We start from the raw sequence: 23,292 nt of genomic DNA, 5'->3' as shown, positions 1-23,292 counted from the left end.
CCCCTGAACGGTGGCCACACGTACGCAGGCACTCGTTGGCACTCTCTGCTGTCGCTCTCCTCCATGGACGGTCGTTGAAGAAAGGAAGGCACTTTTCACAGTCGACCCCAAAGGTGTTGTGCTTGCAGTTGCAGACCAACTTCCCAAGCTCATTCTTCACGCACTCACTCGCGTGCCCGTTGCATTTGCACCTGGTCAACAAGAGGCAAGGAACAGGTATTTAAACTCTACAGATCCAGGTCACTCACAGAGCAACCCCCAAAACAGGGACTGGATCTGAAGGTCTGAGATAAATTCAAAGGTAGGTGGTCACAACAAAAGTGAGAACCCAACTGCTGTTGTTCAGCCTCAAGACAAGGAGACTCCAGGGAAATCTTATGGAGGCCTTCCAGTATCTGAAGGGGGTTTACAAGATGGAAAGAGACTTTTTACTAGATCCTGTAGTGATGGGACAAGGGGCAGTAATTTTAAACTCAAAGACAGTGGTTTGAGATTGGACATAAGGAAGGAATGTTCTGCAATGAGGGTGGTGAGGCACTGGCAGAGGTTTCCAGAGGAACTCTGGCTACCCCATCCCTGGAAGTGTTCAAGGCCAGGTTGGACGGGACTTGGAGCAACCTGGGCTAGTGAAAGGTGTCACTGCCCATGATGGGGGCTGGATGGTCTCTGAAGGTCCCTTCCTAACCAAACCATCCTATAAAACAAAGAGGTGCAGCATACTCCAGGTAGGCATTTAGAAATGGGAGAAAGTTAATCAATTCCTTTGCAGTTTTCAGAGTAAGCTGAGTAGGAGAAGCAAAGATTTGGTTGGCTTTAGGTTAATAAATTTTGCACAGCTTCTCCCTGGTGAGAGTCCAGAACACAGTGTGCTCGCTGGGTGTGGGGTACTGTGGTATCAGTAAGAAATTAAATAGCACAGGGGTGACTAATAGAAGTCCAGGGACCTCCAAGACTGGTGATACAGCCAGTACAAATCCCCATGTGGCCAAATCCCAGGCTCAGGACTGGTCTCTGCAAACAGTCCAAACACTGCACTGGTCTCAGCTCTATTTATTAAAACATTTTAACATCAACTACTTAAGGTTTAAACGTTCTGCAGTAGGCTTTGGCAAAAGGAATGGACAACCACAGCTGTGTCATACAGTGCTCCAGATCTTCACAGGAGATAGTTCCCAAAACAATTGTGAGGCAGAGACACTGAGATTTTCTACTTATTGTTTTTCTAGCTACAGATATAGGCAGAAAGTAATTAAAACCAATTAAAAAAATCACACAAAGCACAGGGCAGGAAAAAATTTCTTCTTTTGTTTTATATTTTTGTTACTATTTTCAATCTCCACCCTCCCAAATCACTTAATATTTCATCTAATCAAGGAAAAAAAAATATTCAGTCTCTGTCAGCCCTGAAATTACAGCCACAGAAGCTTATGCACAGTATCTGCAAGCTACACAAAATTCATTCTACTGCATTTTTGGTTTAGGACAGTCAATAAAGACCACAGCCTAATGGTATCATGTGAGTATAACCAAAATCTTTAAAGCAGTCTAATAATCCTGACCAAAAGCTTTAAATAAGTACAGAGTTTTATTGTCTACTCACCTACCACCCACAGCAAAGTCAGAAATTGCATAGTAGTAAGACTTGAGAACTTTTGGGTCATTGAAAACTTCATCTCCAAATGTGTTCAGACGATTGAGGGTCACTCTAATATCTGTAGCCGTCACCCATTCCTAGAGCAGACAGAAATCTCATCAGACAAAACATCAAACCTCCCTCTGGAGAGCAGAGCAGTGCTGTGTCATTAGCAGTTCTATTAACAAAGCCATTTATCAATCAGCACGTTCCTTCCTCATCCTATCCACCTCTGCACCTCGGGGCGTCACACGCCCCTGCCCCAGAGGCCTTACACAGTATCCTCTTGGTTCAGGTGAGTTTCCTGGACCCCACTCCTCTCTGGATACCCTTTCCAATGCCTCTTCATATCCTGACTGCTCTCAGCTGGGAAGCAGTGGGCAACCTCTTCAGCAAAAAGTGCAGTGCAGGCAATTATGCCAGCTTGCTAATTGTAGGTATCTGCCTGCCTGCAGTGCTCCTGCAGACATACTGCACCAGACTGAAAGTCACAGACAGACAGATGAATGAGGCTGGGGAAGGCTGAGGAAGACAAACAGACAGGCAGATCTGACTCTCAACACAAGAGCTTTTCATAATATTTACACAGCATCTTCAACACATTGCCCTGCCCTCTTCCAGCAACAGCCAGCAAACAGCCTGTCCCTAAATTTCACATCAGCTTCAGCCCATGACTCTCACTGGCACCTCCCTGGTTTTATTACAGCTTTGTAATGCCATTTTCCTTCAAACACCATAAGAGAAGAACACAAGAAAAACACAACTGTACGTACAACTGTGCTGCAGCTGCATCACTGCTCAGCCACTATGATAAGATTGGGTGAGTTACAAACACTGGCATACACAGGTGGAAATGCCAAGCACAAAAGACACATTTACTTCAGTTCTGAAAAGCAATACCAGAGGTTTGCACAAACTTTAGGAAACTGGCAGTCAGGTCTCTACTCTTAAAATAGAGATGTCTATCAGAAAATTATACACATTGCTAACTTGAAATCTCTGCGTTCACCGTAACGATAAGACATGGTTTTCTGCAGGGGTTGGCTGCACGAACGAGGTGGCCAAACTGGTTCTTTTCCATTTCTGGAGTTCTTCCTTTCCCATTAATCTTTATTTCTGTTTGCAGAAACAAGACCCACCAGATTCTGCTCTCCTGCCTAGGGACCAGACAGGGGAGCCCCAAGCCTGCTGGGTGCTCACATCTCAGTCTGCTCCTGCTACTCTAAGAGGAAAGGGAAGTGGTGGCAAACACAGTGCTGAAAGGAAGACAAGGAGCCCCAATGGTGCAAATCCCACAGCTTTAGCTCCTTGTTACAATTTAAGTTGGGAAAGTCACCAAGAAGAATACAGAAAGTGGCAAGTAAATCAGATAAACTGCTGCTCCAGTATGCTCCTACCCACTGCCCAACCACCACTGTGAACAATCAAAAAAGTCAGCCAAACCTCTCTTGCCAAGCCACTTGTAAGAGAAAAATTCCGTGGATAAAAACAAGCTCCTCTGCTTCAACACACATGTAAGAGAACAGGTCAGGGATTCCTGTAATGCTTTATTTGTTTAGAAGAATCTCATATTTCTTAATTTTTTCTACTCAAAGTATACACACAAGATACCTCAAATATAAATTGAACAGAGGCTTTACCTTCCTCTGTCCTTGTATCTGAAACAACAAATGTCCACAGCTGCTTTCTTAGCAGGTAGAGATTTGCACCCATCCTCTGAAGACTTCCATGATGCCTAGTGACAAATCAACCTTAGTGCCACCAGTTTTGCTTTCTGTACCATAAACTTACTAACAATAGAGTCGAGAGCTCAAAAGCGCCTCTTAGGAATGTCTGTCGCAACCTACCTGTGCAAGGGCCTTTCACTAGGAGTAAGGGCTGAAGTGCAGCCCAGCAGGCACAAAGCCACAATCCACGACGACTACACATAAAACCAGCCCGCTCAGCCCACCCGCCCGCCTCAGCCCTGCTCACACACCTGCAGCACAGGGCTGTTGTCGAAGTTGTAGGCACTGGGACGCCCCTCTAGCGTTGAGAAGGCCACGTTGCCCCCAGTGAGGGGGGAGATGTCGCTGAACTCGTCGGTGCAGAGCGCCTGCTGCTCGTCCTCCCCAGTGCGGATGAAGCCGCGGTTGACTTTGTGGTAGGTGCTCTCGCAGGAGCCACTGTAGTACTGGTAGGGCACCCACGGGCCGTCCTCCCGCGTGCGCTTGTAGATGGCAAAGCTCTCTGGCCGGCTCGTGTGGAACTTCAGGCGCACATATGTGATGTCAAAGGCCTTCCCTGCGGGTGAAAGGACACGGGCGTGAGAAAGACTCAGACTTGGAAAGAATGGAAAGAGTTGCACTGCAATTCTCTTTGGAGAAGCATCTCCTGGCGCTATCCAGAACACCAGGAGTATCTCTTCCAGCCCAGTGCTGAATCACCCCACAAAGACAAGGTGAAGGAAGAGAAGGCAGAAGTTGAGGGCAGATTGAACAGAGAAATAAACAGACCTACGGACTCCTGTGCAACCAAACACACACGTCACAAGGTGCAGTTCTCTCCTGCAGACACTCCCAGCAGTGTCCTTACCCCAACGGATGACAGACTTCATCAAACCCACAGTTTGTGGGTATCTAAGGCCAGGCCCCAAGTTAATGATGACATTTGATGGTATTTCTTCCAAATACATGTATGAAAGAAACAGTATTAACCAGAGAGGTAAAAGTCACACTGTAGAGTCTAGCTTGTACCTCTGCTTCCTCCCAAAATAGACAATATCTCAAACTCATTCTATTACTCACAAAGCCTTTCTTCCAGCACTGAAGTACTGAATACACACCTCTTCTACTCACTGGAAAGCCAAAACAAAGTTTAAGTTTCCCAGACCGCATATTTCAAGTCATCAAGACACATTTTGGGATCAGAGTGCAATGATTTACAACCCTGCCACATTCTCTGTTTCCTAGGCACCTCCCTGCCCTCTATTCACCTCCTAACAGGCTTGTAGAAGTCAACACATTGTTCTCCCTCATGGATTCTTCTCCAGTGACTTGAGCATCTACCCCTGTGCACATAAACCAACAGCCCAGGGGACTCACAGCCCTGAGAAAACCCATTAGGAGACAAGAGCCAGAGCACACTTCAGCCACCTTCCTCTACCACTCCCGCTGGAGGAGGGGCACATTCCCAGGAGGAGGCCTACAGCTGTGTGCCAGCTGTTCTTGCTCCACCTCGGCAAACAGACTGTACGATCAGGACACCCTGGAGCACGTAGCAAGCTTGCTAAAACAACGTGAGGTTTGTTTGGAATAAAACCTCGGGTGTTTAGTCCCTGCCACGCTCTTTTATGCTCCGACCACTTCCAAGAAAAATACTGCTCTAAGCAGAACTTGAAGCCATCACTGGTTCAAAAAAAAAAAAAAAAAGCTACTAGAAGAGTTTCAGCTGATTGAGAAACAGGTTTTTTCAGCTTGTAGGAGTCACAAGGATTTAACCTCAACTTGTAAAATGAATGAACTCCACCATGTTAAATTTTAACATGAGGCTTTGCCCCTGCTGAAGTGTTCATGAGAGCAGACCTGACGGCACCGGGCAAGGAGAACAGCGTGTCCCTCCAAGCACACACGCACAGCCCGCCGGCAAGGAACCAGGTCGTGCACCCCAGTGCTGCCTCACAGGCCTCCCACTGCTTAGACTGGGACCAGGCATGTCACACCCAGAGCATGGCTGGCACGAGGAAGCAAAGCAGTAGGAGAAGCACTGCAAAGGGTCCAGAAATCAGTGTGCCAGGAAAAAAAATAAAGTAAAAATCAAGACATACAGCACCTGAAAAACTACCTCCCCAAGGATAGAAAAAGACCAGTCTTGTGTTTACAGTCACCCACCAATAAGTACTCTCTGTGTGTGACACGCAGGACAGCTAGGGTGTTAGATGGATACAAACCCCCCAATACTTCCCACAGAACACCCTTCCCTATTTTTATCATGTGTGTGGTTTCAAATGACCTAAGCGCGAGACTGGAAGCCAGACCATCCACAATCTGTGGCTCTTGCTCAGTACTTGCTCACTGTTGGTTTGGGGTTGATTATTTAATGAGATCTTCTTACACACACAAGACAAGCAAGAAGCAATCACAGCATTAACGTCAAACTGGCACTTTCCACAAAGGCTCAAAACTCCAAAGGATCAACACTCAGCACTAACGTAGCTTAGGCGATATCCTCCCTTTGCTGCCCAGTGCAAGGGATTAATCCTGCTCCAGGGATTTGGGAGTATTTTTCTCATGAATCTCAGTGCAAGGCAAGAAGCAGGTATCATGTGCTTCCTCCCAGGTCTCCCATTTCTCCTGCTACATCGTCTCTTCTCAAAAAGAGAGCTGCTCACTGAAGGTAAAATATGCTTCAGAGGCAAAGAACGTGCAGACACAGAAACTTAAAACTGACAGAAGCCAACAGGCTGGACATGCACAAATATCTTCTTCAGGTCCATGAAAAAGAAATCCCAAACAAATCCAGGATTTGCTCCCCATCTTTTCCAGGTAAAGGTAAGGAGCTCTAGAAAAAAATGCCTCCTCATTCTTCTGCAGGAAACCCCCAGGGGTACGTGTTGACCTGCAACTTTGCCAGTCTATCCCAACACCTTGTATGGGCAGCAACTAAAAACCAGACCTACTATCACGGTTTTATCAACAGTAAAACTGTCAACGGCTTCATGAGAAAGTTTTCTTTGAGATCACATGCTAAAATAAAGCAAAATATAAGGCTGAAAGTCTGCTCTGGTGGGATTTCTCAGGGCAAGTTTCACGACAAGTGAAAATAACAAAGACATCAGGCAAGAGTAGTCATTCCGTGAGTCAAGAGGGGAAAAAAAAATAAGCCAGAGTCAACAGAATGAAGAACACTCCATTAAGCTGTGTCAGCTGAATTGTCAGGAATATCCTGCTCCTTTGACTTGGAGTGGTTAGTTTTCCTCCACTAGTACTGCATTCCTCTGGTGTGAAGCAAAACCCCCATGTTTAGGCTTCACCAAGATGGTTTTGGGGAGGAAATGCTTCAAAAGAATCCTGGGAATGAAGGGGGGCCGGGCGCGTGCTCTCACTCACACACGGCTTTCAGCTCTAGCCGAAAGGCCAGGTCACAGCCTGCATGTCCCGGAAAAGAACTCTTTTTTTCCCCGCTCCACTATAACTGGATTACAATTCATGTTCCCAGACAAGGTCTCCCACAGCTCCTTGCAAAAATCCCAGCTCAGTTAAAGGCACAACACATGCCAACTGCACTCTGGGCAGCATGAAAATGTTTTTCACAGAAACGCCTTGCGCTAAACGGTGAAGGACCCTCCCTTTTTCACCTCCAGTTTTACACGACAGGCCAAGGAAAACACGTTCACCCCCCCCCCCCCCGACTGAGCAACCTAGGTGAAAAAGACATTTATGGCAGCTGGGAACGTAACTCCTTGGGAAGTGCAGTTAATGGCATTACAGAGGAATGCAGTTAATGCACAGACAGCGGCTGTGTGCTGGGCTGGAGCAGCTCACCGTGGGTAAATACTGCTGGGACAATGGGGTTTACCCAAGACCACCTGACACACTGTGGAAATAAATGTGTTTCCCCACTGTTCACACTGAACACAAAATCTGTGCTTAGCAGCCTGGCAGCTCTTCGAGGTTCCAGAGTCTTTTTCTAGCAAAGATAAGCAGTCCAGGTTGCTTTCAAGTCTTGCAGAGCTGAATAAACATATGCAGCTATTACGCTGAAAAATGGTGACAGCAATAACCAGGTGAAAGGCAGTTTTAAACATTTAAATGTTTAAACATTTAAACATTTTGTTTAGAAGACAAAAAGTCATTGTTCTTCTGTTCCTAGAAGCTGGTAATTATTTTGATCTCAGTTTGACTTAGAAGTGTCTGATAGTGTCAAATGTCAGATAATATTTCCCTCTGTGTACTGAGAAGTGGCAGATCTGTTTTGCAGGAAGAACTCCACATGCTAGAATCAGTGACCACGAGCACAACCTGACTTGTCTTTAAAGTGTTCAGAGCTCAAAATCATGAGCTGTGTGTTTTAAAACTGCATCTTTTCCAAGGCATGAAGCTGCTCACCAGTAAGTGACAAGGTGACAAGATAACCAGCCTATTCTGACAATTCAGGTTGATGTAGAAAACTTTTTATGTCTTTCTCTACAATAAGCAAGTACATCTATAAGCCTTCAAGACAGTATTGCAATTATGGATTCAACAGAGCTGTCTAGAGAGGCAGCAGCAGCAGTGGCTTTGGAAACATTCAGAGTTGTTTGATTCAGGGGATGCTTCCCACAATAACCTGCTCACATTGTCAGGCTTGACCGGATGCTGCCACCAGCAATTACAGCCCTTCCTCAGCAGGATTATTGCCCAATTGTGTATCCCAAGGTCCACCAGGAAACACGCCATGCTGAAAACCATAAAGATAGACCAGAAAAATGTAAGCAAATGCCATTTAGATCTTTACAAATTCCTCCCTTTCCCCTCAAGTTAGGAATTCGTCCCTACGCACAAAAGGTCTCCTTGTATTCAGGCCCCTCAGAACGATGGATAATTTACATCAGGAAAACTGTCCTGCCAGCTGGCACAATGCCTACAAGTGTTGAATTGTGAGCAGATGCCCGGGTGAGATAAGCCCAGACGACACTCGCCTCCTTCACTGTCGGTCCACTCAAACCCCTGCATGTGGGAAGAATCCACGCTACCTCTCCTGCATTCCCTGAAGTCCCTCCACGCATCCTCCCAGCAGTGAGCTTGAAAATATAGCCACTGAGTTCTGCTGCCCAGGGAAAAAGTAATCCACTTGAGAAGACTGTACTGGGCAACAAACCAAACCTTTGCAGATTTGTTTTCAGCAAAATCCACTGAGCAATAATGAAATGGTTTCCTTCTGGTTAGCTCCTGTTTCAGGGCAGTTTTTTCATGCAGGTACCTGCTGACAACCCATGTCTTAGCAAAGGTTAAAAGAATTGAAACGAAACCAGTAACAAATAATGCCCACTTACTGCTTTTTGACTGGATTTCATTTCCATTTTGCAGTTACAGGGCAAACACCATTGGCATCTCATTTTGCTCATCAGACCTGTTTCCCTGTCACTCCCAGGAGGAGATGTCACCTTTCCTAGACTGAAACATGCCCATGCCATTTGCTCTTACTCCTGCCTCAACTCTACCCTTCCTGAACCACCAACTCTCCCACCACACAGCTGTAAGTAGACTGATGCTTCAAGACACTCATCTGTTCCTTTCTGACAAATAAAGAGCCACTGGCCATAGCAGGAGGCAGCATCTCCCACCACCAAGAGCTATGAGTAGCACAGATTCCAGAACCTTCACACGAGCAGCATGTTCCTTGCAAGGGATAGAAACTTGGATCTCAGTAGACAGAGGCCAGCAAGTTCACAGGATCTCGTTCAAGACTGATCACTTCTTGAGTCAACCAACCATTCCAAGTTCTCAGCTTTCCATGCTAGAAACACTCCTGGAGCCTTCCCTTCTGAATCACAGGGGCTGCAGAACAGAGAAGAATTTTTAAAGTGAATGAGTTACCCCATTCCACAGAACAGGATAGGAATTTCCAGCATGCAGATGGGCAACGAGAGCAGGACAGAGTTTATAAGGAGTGAAGGAGAGTGAGAAACACCCTAAGAAACTTGCTATTTTGGAATAAAGTAGTTTCATTAAACAACAGCCCAACACCTGCAAGACACGTAAGCACGAAGTTATGTCGCTTGCATCACATGTGCATGAAAAAGCCAAACTTATGACTGAAAGCAGGACATTTCTGTAGTTCTAGAGCAAATGTCCTTTACAACTACTCCCCAGCTTTTCTGAGAAAATTTGTGGAGGAGGAGGAAGATGAGAGTGCTGGTATTGCACAAGCAAATGGAATATCCAGCATCTAAAGAAAGAAAATGAAGGATTTTGACTTTCTGATGAACTCCACTGGGGAAATAACTCCACACAGGAGCATGGATGACAGCTCTCAAGTGCCAAGTCGTGGCCCTCAGAGGAACACAAACTTGTAATAATAAACCTTAGGTTTATTTTCTTGTTCTCACATGAAGAGCCTGAAGATTTATGCACACAAAGCACGAACAAGAAAGGCCTGAAGGATTTTAACAGTCTTCTCTTAAACCATGTTCCACCAAAACAAAGATTCTGGCTTGGGGAGCTCCTCCACAGATGGGTGCCTGGGTTTTAAAAGAGCCTGTCAGAGATATAAACATGGATTGCTTTTTCTGGGAGCCTTAAGTACTAAGCTGGGGACAGAGGAAGGAAACGTGTTTGGGACGCTGGGGGAATGAGCACAGCCCTGAGTGTGCTGGAACGAAGGTGAACTCCCACCACCCCATTAGATCATGCATTCTTCCAGCGCTCCCAAACAAAGGCACCATTGACTCCTGCGCGTGGGCGGCTCTGGACAGCAACAGGCTGCCCAGTAAATTATTGCATGATAATCCAACATTGATAACTCATCAAGGCTGCTTGTTTTAGTCATGTTTCCAAAGGGGGGAGGAGGAGAAGTTTATTTCCCCCTGCAGGGGCTGAAGGCAGCCTTGTAAAAAATGCGGGTTTTTTCATTTGATCACTTTTAAGACAGTGTAAAAGTCAGAAAACCTTATCCAATAATTTGGTACAGCTTGCTGCCTTATTTGTACAGCTTTGATGCAAAGATGTTAAGCCTGTTTCCCAAAACAGCCAGCTGTGTTTATTCACTGGGGACTGGAAAGATCCCATGTCCAGCACACAAGTCCTATCTGAACAGGAAGCCTCAAAGTCCTTTTTCAGCACAAACGATAAAAGCTCATTTTAAAAAGGCACTTTACACTTGGCAAGCGCAGCCAGATCTTGGATGATCAAGGACATCACGGGTCATTTTGGAGAGGGCTCCATTCACATATCTGGACTGCAAAGCTACCTCCTGCCACCACTGTCGGCACCAAGATGAGCTGCATTGGGGTTACAGTGGGTTGAGATCCTTGGAAAATTCATCTCCTTGTATCGAAGAACCTGAAGTTGTATATCGGGTCACTCCCCCAAATGAAGGAGCACAGGAAAGTGGGGGTTTACTGTCCTAAAACAGGGCTTTTACCCAAGAGGCAAAGACAAAAAGAAAAAAATTGATCAAAATAGTCTACTTACGCAGAAAAGACAAAAAAGTTGTCTTTTGCCCTTTATTCTCAGCAGAGGAATGCGCAGCAATTACCAAGAAATCATCCTTCCATCACCAACAGCCCATAATGACACCATCAACAGTAATAACAACCCTTTAAAAGGGTTCCAAATCACTGCAGGACCTTGGTGTCCAAGCAAGATTACCTTTTCCCAAGAGTTTTCCTCATGTTGGAGATACAACTATCATCCAGTAAAAACTGAAGCAAGCAACCACCACCACAGAGCCCCTAGAAGATCAGAGCTGGTGGCAGCTGGAGGCCAAAGGAGATTCACCAAAAAGCTTTCCATCAAATTAGACATTTCCCAACCTTGGCAACACTGAAAGGCATCCCTCATGAACGTTTTCTGTGTAAGACCACATATCCACACGAATCACAAGAAAGCAACAAATCTCACCCACCTTCCAGTCATTCTCATAGTATTCAACTTCAACAGTGAATCCCATTTGGATCATTTACCCTCAGAAATTTTAAATTGACAGTAGGAGGGACTGTTCCTGATGTTCACTTCCAACTGTACCTTTTCAGAGGTGATGTGGGGACTGAAGAATGACTGGGAAAATGAGACTAAAAATTACTTTCAAACTCCAAAAGTTTAAATAGTTAAACAAGAAATAAGCTGCAGCTTCTTTAAACATAGTATCTGTCTAATTGGCAAACATATGACTTCTTGTAAAAAGAAAATGAGTTTATTGGACTGTAGTGCTGTACCCTGAAAGTAAATTTAATATCAGATAATCTGGTGAGAATTACAAAACTGTTTCTTTAAAGGACAACTAGGATTTTACTGACTTGAGAAGGGGAGGATAAAAAAAAAAAAAATCAAACAAAAAGCATTTTGTGAATGTTGTTAGTGCAGGAATGTTAACAGGTTTTCCTGAGGTCTGTTTTCCTTCTGCATGCCCTCCCAGGAGCCTCACCCTCCAGCAGGTTGATGCCCTCCCCTTGCTCTTAGCACGCACACTTTTACCCAGCACACTTGAAGTCAAAGCATAGGCAAGATTTCAGTTTAACAAGTTCAGCAAACCCAACTGACCGGAGTCAAAAACGTCCTGGTCAAAGGCAGCATGGAAGTTACCCTGGATGGTGTCTGTGTGTGTGGGTCAGATGCTCCTCGCTCCAGCCCAGCACTCCCAGAGGGGGGTACACCAGCTCCCACGGGAACATTGTCACTCGACCCAGTCCCATGGTTCCATCAGCCACTAATTTCTATTAAATAACATTCTGAAGCCTTTTCCCCTGTTGAAAGGCAGCACTTTCCCCACTCACCCCCCCATGCGCTCGTACCCTGCAAGAGCTCCAACACCTGGCTTTGCTCCTATCTGAATTACATATCAAAAACACACAGCTCGAATTGTTGAGCCTAATTAAGGACAAATTAAGTGACAGGTCTATATACAATCAGTGCCCTGAGCAGCAGCAAGTTCAGCAGCTCTGGGAGCAAGACGGCCTTCCAGACCAGCTCCAACACTGCTGGCTGTACAGCCATGGAGAGGCCAGAAATGTTCCCTGCACAAAACACTAACTGCTCTGGAATTTTGATGGCCTAATCTCCCTCCAGCTCTTCCATCTCCCACTCACCAGTCCCAGATTTTTTTCAGACACAGGCCATAATTAACACCACTGCTATCTGGGAATAATACTGTTGCCTGGCCCACTGCAGACTTGACAGCTTTCTATTCTTGAGTATTTAAGTTTTGCCTTCTTCAGTAAACATTTAAGAAAACTAACTTGGAGCACAGTTGAATCACAGCGTTTAATGCTGCACAGTTTGCACGTCTCCCTTCTCCCCATCTCCCCATCTCCCCCTCCTCCCAAGAGGCTCCAGCGATGGATTTTAAGCAGCAGTTGACAAACCCTCGTACTATCTCTTAATGCATTTTCAGTCAATTACAGGCTTAGCACAAGCTACTACTATTTATGAAACACAAATTGCAGCAATATCCATACGGCCCACTTTCAACCACCCACCCACATAACAGTTTTACTTTCTCAGTCTATTAAGCCGGGGAAGGAATTGGGATAAACAGCACTCAACAAAACCATTGCTGGAGAGAGGCCATTTCCAAAACAAAGCTTGCCACTGAGTTATGTTTCAAATATGTTTTGGAAAGTCAAAAGCAAAGCTCTTCCAAATTTTTACTGAAGCAGAGAAGGAACTGCACTCCAGCCAGCATGTGCCTTGAACTCTGCCTGTGGAGAATAATCTACACAAACTGCCAACGCTCATGGAAGTCACAAAGGTGTATTAAACACACAGTCGTGTGAGTTCATGTTCATCCACACGTCCTGTCTGGACACACATGAAGGGCAAAGCACTACTACATGCAGTGACTATTTCTAAGAAAAGAGTTCAGCAGAAAGCTACATGTACTCAAGAAGGTAGCATGGCTTAGCATGAAGCAACAGAAGCAACTCCCTAAGATTATTCTGGAACGCCACGAACAAAGAAAATGAAACTGGATGCTCCCCACTGACCCTTCAAATGTAATACTAATTCTAGTCTTCTCAATACTTCCAGCTGCAAAATCTGAAGCTCTTGGTTTAATTGACAGGTTAGAACAGAGCCAAATCTGCTTCACATCAGGGTCCGAAACACCTCAGTGTATCCACACCAAGCCTACATTTGGAAAGTTACCTGCAGATCATAACTCCTTCCACCCAGGAATGCTACCCATCAGGAACAGAGAAACTGCAAAAACGCAAAAAAATAGGTACATGCACAGCTTTTCCACACAATTTTGTATATGAGGGAGATGTCTAGACTGAGACAGCATTACTGTGCTTCCTTTGTAAAGGAAGGACTGCCAAGAAGGTACCAACAGAGTCGCTGCCCCACTTCAGTGGGACCAAACACCACCTGGGATACTGCTGAGACAGTGTGACATCAAATGAGTTTCCTGCAAAACACGTTTTCCTACAACAGCCCCAGCAGATACAAAAAATTTAATATTAATGCATTTAAAAGACCTTCCACAGGAATTTCTAATTTGTTGAGTTTATGTACTGGTCTTGAAACACAGGCCATACCGCGTGGGACAAAGGTAAACGTCAGCGCCTGGTTCCCAGCGGCAGGAGCGCAACGGAACCCTGGTGATTCCAGACGTGCGATTCATTCACCTTGTTAGCAGCAGAGCAGTGAGGCGGTTGTGCTGAAGAACAGGCTGAGCAGCCTGGTGGAAGCTGCACAAATACATACATTGCATTCACAGATGGCTCAGAGCCTCCCAGCAAAAGCCCAAGAAGCATCTTGCACATGGGGAGACAAACCTCCCGCCCCCAAGTGCCGTGCTGGGAGGCACATGCCATGACCTGTTAGATCACACCACATCCTCCCCGGTCACACAGGTTCTTCAGCAGCAGGACAGCTCAGGATTTCCTCAGCACTGCCTAAAAAGAGGGTGACTGCACAAAAGGTGAGTTTAATCATCTGCACTGAACACCAAACGGTGAGATCTTCTTCAGGCACACTGCACTGCTGCAAATCCAAAACGAACTCTACAAGAAAGAAGGTATTTTTCTCAGGAGTGAAACTTAAATATTCATTTTCTGATTAGTACTGCTAAGGCAGTGACATTCTTTTTAAAATGCTGAATCCCTAGTTGAAGGAAAAAAAAGTACTTTTTTTTTTCAAGTTAGATAATAACTCTCATAACTCAATCAATAATATAAACTACCACACATTAAAACTTCAAGTAATTTGTTGCCCATTGGTGGCAGCCCACAACACAAGGCTGAGACAATTAGTCTTTCCCATGCCTTCAGAGTCCTTAGTTTGTATCTTGACACTTTTGATAGTGTTTTTTGGGGGGAAAGGAGAAGAAACAGCCCCTTCAGCCCATCTGTAAAGCCACTTTCTTTGTGAAATCTCAAACAATACAACACTCTCAAGGCTTTGTTTTCACTAAATTCTTGTATTCTGGCTCAGACTGTCACGGCATTCCATGACTCTGTTGCCTAGACAGGTACCTCATTCAGAGGCCACATGAAGCCGCCTCCACACAAGCCCAAACGTTAATCTTCACAATATCACTTCAAAAAAAGATTTGTACAACAGTGCAATAGAAATGGAGCAAAATCCAGGAGATACCAAATGGTACAAATTCTAGAGGTTTGTTTCCTTGATGGCCTGGTAAGATAATTATTTTTAAAAGGTTACCACTTCCCAGTAAACTTCTCATACCAAAGGAATATCAGTCCTTATCCTAAAAGCAATTAATAGGGCCATTCATAGGCAAGATAAACCCCTAATTTTAAACCCTCAATAGCAGCACATATCAGCCACGGTAGAGAGCTGTCTTCTGGCACAATGCAAATCATGCTGGGTCTCTACTTCAATGACATAAAATTAAGAGGCAAAATGTTTTACCAAAGGAGATTCAGCAGTCACATGAGCCCCTGAAAGGAGGGAATGAGTCAAACCCAGGATCTGTCCATGTTAAGAAAATGCTGCAAATGCGTTGGAGCAGTGGGGGAAGGACTCTTGTTCAACATCAACACTGCCTTCTACTCTCAAACTTCTCCTTACAGAATTTCACACTAAAGTAAAAAACAAAACAAAACAAAAAAACCCCTTGCTCTATAGTGGTTTTAGATTGAAAATAGGAGTTGCTAGAGATTAAAAGACTTTGTTGCTGGTCTTAAACACAAGCAGATGGACACACACAGAAGGACAACTAAGGGCTGCCAAGATCCGCGTGGGTAAAGCGAGGCATTTGCAGCCACTTCCCCCAAAGTGACACACAATTTCTGGTAATGCTAAAAAATGAGGGGTGGGTCAGAAGGAGCCCTGGGAGCAGGGGAATTAATAACATATGGCTTCCTACGTGCCAGCCTCTTGGCTGAGCCTTAGAAGGGAAGCCTTGCATCTGCTCAACTCCACAACACGGAGTCACATCCGACTGCAGAAGCCAAAAGCTGTGGGAGATGAAGTTGCATATTTTAATCCCAGATCCCTCATTTCCCATAGCATTAACAAGAACTGTCATTATTGTGGAGAGCTTCTTCCTTTTACCCATCCAAGCAGAAGAGCAAAGGGTTCAGAAGCTATGTAGGACATGACAGGGCACAGACCAGATTCTTAGGTGAGTGTTAATTCCATAGGGCAATGCATTCCAGCAAGAGAAACACAACTGCCTCTTGTTTGCAAAGAGTCAATGAACAGCCATGCCTTCCTGAGTCACTGCAAAAAATTCCATGAGCCTCTCAGGGCACTCTCAGGAAAAAAGCTTGAACATACAAAGTTATGCAGCAATATCAGATGTAACAACCTCCCTCTGGATGAGTAAATGGACAGTGATAACCTCCTTGGATGTCTCACTCCTCCAAAGATTTGGAGAGGAGATTAAGTCAATGGCTCTACTCCCAAAAAAAGAATAACACTTGAATTGCTTCAAACACATGGACAAGTAGCACATACACTCAGACTTCCTTTCACCAAGGCCTGATGACCCTATATTTTGCTGTAGATTATTTTCATTACAACAGAAATCTTACTTTTTTGAAAAAAAAAAAACCACCCACAACTTTTTAAAAATATATATATTCTATTTCCTTTTAAAAGTCAGGAAAAAAAAGTAATTATTAAGCTCATTCAACATTTCCACTACCAGCATGTTAACTCAGACAGCTGCTGAGTTTTCTTAACACATAAAAAGAAGTTCAAGTATACACAGTATAGTTTAATTTCAAGCCTATACAAGCCAATTAAAAGAAAGGCCCTGCTATAAAAAAAAAAAAAAAGAAGCAATGGGTCGGTCCATTAGATACACTAGATTTCACAGAGATGATAAGAAGCCTTAAATCAATACCAGCAATAATGTAATCACTTCCAGATCATGCTGGGATACTTCTGCAAGAAGTTATTTTATCTTAATTACTTTTTGTCAAGCTAAGGATAGGAGGAAAAAGCTAATTTTCAGTCCATTAAAACCTAGCAATTTACATTTCTTTTAAGAAGTGTTTAAAGAAATCCCCATTTCTGAAGGACAGTGATGATGATGGTGGAAATGAGGTACAACCCTCAATAAGAAGTTGATAGTGTTGGCAGTTTAGCGGGGAGGATTTTCCTGGAATAGGTGATTTTGCTGAGGGTGAGTGAGCAGCTTGCCCTATCCTTCACAAGGCAGTATCACTCTGGTAAAATACTGCTGGAGTAAGCAGAGTTTACTTTGGATGAGACCTGGGAAGAGATCTTCAGGGAGTTTTAGGAGGCATTCATGCTTAGCCTCCTACCTCTCACTTCAGCTGCAAGAGTGTAATTTCCTTCCTCCTTGCAGTCATCTTTTATCTAATCCCTAAGTACTGAAGGTGAGTAAATGTGAGCAGGGAGAAAAAAAAATCCACAAATTTAAAAAAAAAAAAAAAAAAAATTAAAAAACCACAAAATATGAAAGTTGGAGAGAGTGCAGCTAAAAATTTGAATACAAAGTACTTTTTACTCATGTAAAGGTCACTGATAGAGAAACAGTCACTATGCTGATCACATACTGCTTCATTTCCTCAGGTACTACTGAGCTGGTCAGGTAATCAGATCTGCTTACTTTTTATTCTTGCTGCAGAAAGCCAGGGCAGTTGGACAGATTGGCTTCTTAAGGGCATTTCAACCTCCGAGGAACATTAAGGACACAAATTATTCACCGCTTCATTAACCAAGTGACCAGATAGTAATAGCTTGCAAATTTAAACCACATTGCCTAACATGAGCATATCCTCCCCCAGACTCGCTGGTTGAAGAGTAACCTATGTTCCCCCAGCTCAGTTTCCCACAGCTCATGGGAAAACAAAGCCAGGCTGTTCCCAGCCTTTTCATGGACATACCAATAAGCTTTGGAAATAAGATGAACTTCAGTGGGCAAATCTGTGAGCATGGAGGTGCAGAGGAAAACCATTGTGCTGTCTGGTTGAAGTAGTATATTACACTGCAATTCAGAAAGTAATCTTTTTTTTAGTCAAGTCTTCTCAAGATTCAACTCCTTCCCTCCAAATATTGAGCTTTCAAGGCCCCCCTAACACAGATATTTTTACAGCTGAAAAAGGGGGATTTAGTCATGTATGTGCTAAGCAAAGTTTCCCTAAATATTTGTATCTCTATAGCAAACCAACATGGAGTTGTGCCAAGTCCATTTGTACAGGATAGTCCCCATATAGTGTTTAAATGACCATTAAACTTAAAAAAAAAAAAAAATGAAGTAACAGCAAGTCCTGCTTATGAGATCTTTGAGTTTGTTCTCCAGGCCTGGGTGGATGCTGAGCGCCAGCACACAGAAAACTCACAGCTCTCCCTTTTCCCACACTGCTCTTAAATCCCTTTAAAAGCAACTAATTCACCCAGTTCCCACTTCCGAGTCTAACAATGAAGTGCTCCAACAGCTCCGCGGATAATCTCTCAAGCCTAATACCCACCACTAACCACAGATCTTAAAAGTGTACTCAAACAAAACATCATGGGGGGGGGGAAATACCTCCAAACCTATGTAAAAGGAAAGTACAAAACAATGAAAGCTTGGTAACGAACTTGTAGGCAAGGAGCTGGTTTAACCTTCGGTCTGCTCAGACAAGCCACCACCAGTTCTCCCAAAGGGAAAGCATTAAGAAATTAAGAAGAAATTAATGCAATTCAGGTTTACAGCGTGGTTTAAAGGCAGAAGCACAATGTCCTGCATCCAGCTGAGCATGCAAGGCCAGGGAAGGGCTGTGCTCCAGGACGATGGCTGCCAAGTCCACCCAGACACACCACATCTGCTCCCTTTTGATCACTGGCAGTCTGGACAGCCCGACCCAGCACAAACTGTACTAATACTTTTGTTTTTCCTCCTGTTTATCCCTAAAACTTGCAGCTGCAGCGGGAAGCCTCTCCTCCTCATCACAGAAGCCCCACCGGGCCGCGAGTTGCGGAACAGCACGTAGAGCAAACCCAGCTCCTCCGCTCCCATGTGTGAGACACCCACACAGAGGAGCTCCACGTCCACGGCCCACCCCACCTCACTGAGCACAAGGTCCAGAGCTCCCACACAGGGGTCCAGGACCCATCATGAGAGCATTTCACAGGGCAGCTGCCAAGTGCAGACAAATCACTTGTGCTTCAAATTTGGAGACTGAACGAAACAGATGTCAGCATGAAGGACACATGCCATCCCTCTCCTGCACACAAGAAGCACTTGCTTCTTCCCTTTTCCTCTTGCAGGTCCTTCCCAGCCACACAGGGAGCTGCAACTGTTTCAGGCTATGAATCAGGGACAGGAAAACAGCCAGAGCTGTATCCAGAGTGTGCTCCAGGCTCACACATTCCTGAGATGAGTGGCAAGACAGCCAAGAGAAATTTCTGCCCTTGCCCTCTCGGCAACTGCTTTGAGGATACGTGTTTGTAGGGGGTAGTGGTGTTGTCCTTTCTCCTCTCCCCCAAAAACACATCAGTGGAAGATCTTTGTATCCATTCAGGAACTGTAACAATTATTAGGGCATCAACCAGCAGTAAATTAAGTGTTGTGATGTTGGATTAATACTTGGAGCTCTTCAGTGTTTTAAGATGTTTTGCTCCTTTCAGTGGGTTACCATCCACTCCATTCCAATTTCAGAAAAAGGTAGAAAGGAGTTTTGAGACTGTACAGGCACATAATCTCTCAAAAAAAAAATCAATCCAAAGAGCTTTAACTGATCTTCAGCATAAAGTCATCAGAGTTTAAATGATTTCCAGCAGTTCACAATGAATGAGTATTCACAATGAATTCTGCACCAGGTGCTCCTGCTAAATGCTACTGAACCCAATAATCCCAACAGTAGGGCTGCAATGATATCCAGCCTCACTGTGGTATTCCCAAAAACATCCTACAGTGGTGGATGCCACTTCCTACACCAACTTTTCCATCTCAGGTCTTCCCACCTCTCTAATTTTTCCTCCCTTTCTTCAACTTCTCTAAATTTAAACCATGTTTGTCAGCCCCTTCCCTTCTCGAAAAAACCTTCTTCAATTCAATCACCCATTCCAACCAGCAGAGAGGTCTCCAGAGTTACAGATTTCATACAAGGCTTGTGAAGCAGTCACAGGAGACACTGGACATTCCCATTCTCACTTGGAATGTACTAAAATGAGAGCTTTGATACTGTTAATCCTACCTGCCAGTGGAGATACACCAAATACTGCATGGTATTTCTCCCAGAGTTAATTCAGTTCTCATCAACAGAAATTAATAGCTCCAACATTTTTCTTCCAGCATGCCACACAAAACACATCCATGGAGTGTTTTATCTGCTCAGGTGCTACTGAATAACCTGACCTTGCTGCAGCCTTTTGTGTTCCTCAGAAACCACATAACCAACTTCATTAGCAGTAACTTCAGCAGCTGTGTCATTGAATATATTACCTCTTCACTTTCTACAGAGATTGAAAACCACAGATGCCAGCAGAGGTTCTTGAGAAACCTATTTCTAACCTCTGATGAAGAGTGACTGCACTTATTTTCCCCTCCTCACCACAAGCAAATCCTGGAGTGCAAAAGCTTTCTAAGCCTACCCCATGCTGTACCAAGCGCTCTTGTAATTTTTTTTAGTCCCAAAACACACCTTAGACAACTTTTTTTTCTTTCACTGAAAAGGGATGAGTTTAAGAGCATCACTGCACCAATCTGCCCTATACCTTATACCCACTCCAAGTCAATCATGAGCCTCTTCCCTCTCTCTCCCCTAGAAAACTTGCTGATCACCAAAATATCCTCTTGGCTGCAGATGCAGATTAGGGACAGAGCTTTTTTTATCTTTCATTTATAAGGCCTTAAGACCACTGGAAAAATAACTTCAGAGCTTGAAGCATTTATTATTAGCTCAACCACCTCATGGCTAAGCTCCTATACTCACAGCTTGCCCTTGGTTTGAGGAGATGCTGCTGCTGCCCCAGAATGGATAAATCCACCCAAACCCTGTTAGGAGAAGCAGTTAGTGCCCTCCCTGGCACCTGGTAAAATCTGCCACCTGAAGCTCAGCAATGAAGAGCAGAAAAATGCTTTCGTGTTACTTGCTTTACCAAGTCAAACCTCCAACTAGACGGTTATCAAAGCGACCCAACATGGTGGGGTTCCTCCCAACACTTCCAGTGTCGAGTGGCAGAAACCCACTTAACTGATGACATCAGCCCTTCGTGAGCTCAGCATCACCAGCTATAAATAAAGTATCAGTAAAAACAAGGATGGTGCCCTGGAAAGGGAGACTAGCACATGGTGATCCGTCCTAGAGATGTAAGATGGCAGATGAAACTGTGACCAAGGTGCATTCCCGCCCCAACAAAACAGCTCATTTTGTTCCAAGCTCCAAAAAGGCAGATGGGCTTTAAGCCTCCTAGCCCAGCTGAAATGGCCAAGGGCACCCCGCCCCGTGTAGCAAGCTCAGGGTGCTGCTCCAGAGGAGCTGGACTCCAGTGAAGATAAGAAGTGATCCACACCTGAACTTCCTCTCCCACTCCTCCTCCTCCTGCCCAGAGGCTGGGAGCAAGTTTGGTAAACCACTGCTTCCAGACATGCAAACTAGAGCAGCTCAGGCAGATGTTTATATGTATTTACACATTCTGTTTACAGAAGTCTCTGGAATTAATAAAATAAATCATCCCATGTGTCTGCAGAGGGCGGGGGCAGAGGAGAAAACACTGCAAATTCAGAAATAGGCACCATCTGTCCCTCCTGGCTGTCCTGGCCCTCCTTTCCAGCTCAGATGAGCTCTTTGAGCCAGGCTTCAACGATGTGGAGTGGAGAGCTGCTGTCTGCATCACCCTCACCTTCATGCACACTTTCTTTCAAGGAGCAAACACCAAACTGATGAGATTACAAAGCCACGGTTTAAGAAACGAGAAGCGTTCCTCTCCTTAGGTGCTTCTCAAGCACAAGTGCTGTGAGGAGAGGCTCAGGGAGCTGCAGCTGTTCAGCTTGGAGAAGAGGCTCAGGGGAGACCTCACTCTCTACAACTCCCCACAGTTGTAGCCAGGTGGGGGTCGGGCTCTCCTCCCCAGCAACCAGCAGTAGGACGAGAGGGCTGGGTCTTCAGCTGTGCCAGGGGAGGTTTGGGCTGGATATTGGGAAGAAATATTTTCCAGAGAGAGTGCTCAGCCATTGGAATGGGCTGCCCAGGGAGGGGGTGGAGTCACCATCCCTGGAGGTGTTTAAGGTGAGACTGGATGTGGACCAGTAGCATCAGTGCCATGGTCTGGGAACCACGGTGGGATTGGAGCAAGGGTTGGACTTGATGATCTCAGAGGTCTTTTCCAACCCAGTTGCTTCTATGATTCTATGATTCCCAAAGCTCAGCTCCTTAAAAGAGAGTACAAAGTTCTGCAGAAAATATAAATTAACAAGAAAGTCTACAGGAAAAGAAGCATCAAGTCCACATAACTCCAATGCAAGCACATGCCACCAAGGGGACAAGCAGGGGCAACAAGCCATCCCTTGATCCCGCCCAGCACATGCTTTGTATGACCACTGAATAAGAAGTTGCAAAGTTGTTAGCCACAGAAATGAGTGACCCAGCAGAGTTCACCAATTCAGCTTCTCCTTTTTCTTCTTTCCAGTCACTTAGTGTTTTTTTAAAGCAGTATCTCCATGTTAAATGGATGTAAGGACCCAAGACAGCCAATTCTGAAAAGTCATCTTATAATCGATGGTTAACAAGCAGGGGCTCAGCAGTCTGCTTTGTCATTGCTACCTGGAAAACTACGATTGTCATGAGCAAGAAATCGTGCAAATCCCAACAGGCACAGGAGGACATCCTCGATATCAGCACCAAAGCAGCGAGGAACTGTGTCACTGCATCAAGAAACATCATGAAGAGGACTTGGAAGTTTTCCAAACTAGACCTAGGTAACCCGGTCTGAATTCAACATCAATCCTGCTCCAAGCAGGAGTCTGGACTAGAGGTCCTAAGGTCCCTTCCAAACTCACTTCTTCCATGAACAGAAGCAGAATGGGATTCAGATCCAGGCTTTTGACAAATAAATTCAGAATATACGTGACTGACCTCTCATGATAGTCAGTGGCACCTAGGTCAAAGCAGGCAGGAGACTTTGGAGATCAATCACACTAATATGGACATCAAGACTGTCAAATGAAGACCTCTCAATGACCAAAAGTGACACCCAAGCATCCACCACTGAGAATTTTCTTTAGGGAAGTCACTAAGAGATCAGAAACCCTTTTAAGGAAACTGAAAGCCAGAGGGAAAAAATAATACCCAGAAGTGTTGTATGCAGGAGAGCTGACTTCTCTAAAATAAGTATATTTTCAAAAAATGTTGAAGGGCTAAAAGATTGAGATCATTTTCCTCCACCTGCACAAAGTAGGAGCAGAAAACCATCCTGCTCTGTACCAATACCACAGGACAGGCAGCACACAGCCCTAATTCTGCCTGAAGGGGTTCAATGAATCTGCAGCAATTAAAATGTCTGGTGACAAGAGAAGTACCCACCAGTCATACAAGAGAAGTACCCACCAGTCATACA

General features: G+C 44.8%; 1 protein-coding gene across 1 annotated transcript in view; it reads right to left on the bottom strand.

Annotated features, from left to right (window-relative positions):
• Window positions 1–23,292, bottom strand: part of LAMC1 (laminin subunit gamma 1) — a 64,971-nt gene that overhangs the window by 20,267 nt on the left and 21,412 nt on the right. Inside the window, exons 2-4 of the mRNA XM_027665299.1 lie at window positions 3,612–3,916; window positions 1,601–1,731; window positions 25–191 (exon numbers count right to left, since the gene is read on the bottom strand). Of these exons, the coding sequence (XP_027521100.1) occupies window positions 25–191; window positions 1,601–1,731; window positions 3,612–3,916 (603 nt within the window). The remainder of the gene's footprint in view (window positions 1–24; window positions 192–1,600; window positions 1,732–3,611; window positions 3,917–23,292) is intronic.

The sequence above is a fragment of the Corapipo altera genome, unplaced genomic scaffold (genome assembly GCF_003945725.1).
Source record: "Corapipo altera isolate COAL_440 unplaced genomic scaffold, ASM394572v1 316, whole genome shotgun sequence".
Classification (NCBI taxonomy): domain Eukaryota; kingdom Metazoa; phylum Chordata; class Aves; order Passeriformes; family Pipridae; genus Corapipo; species Corapipo altera.
The sequence above is the reverse complement of the archived record's forward strand: the minus strand, read 5'-3'. Positions and strand labels throughout refer to the sequence as shown.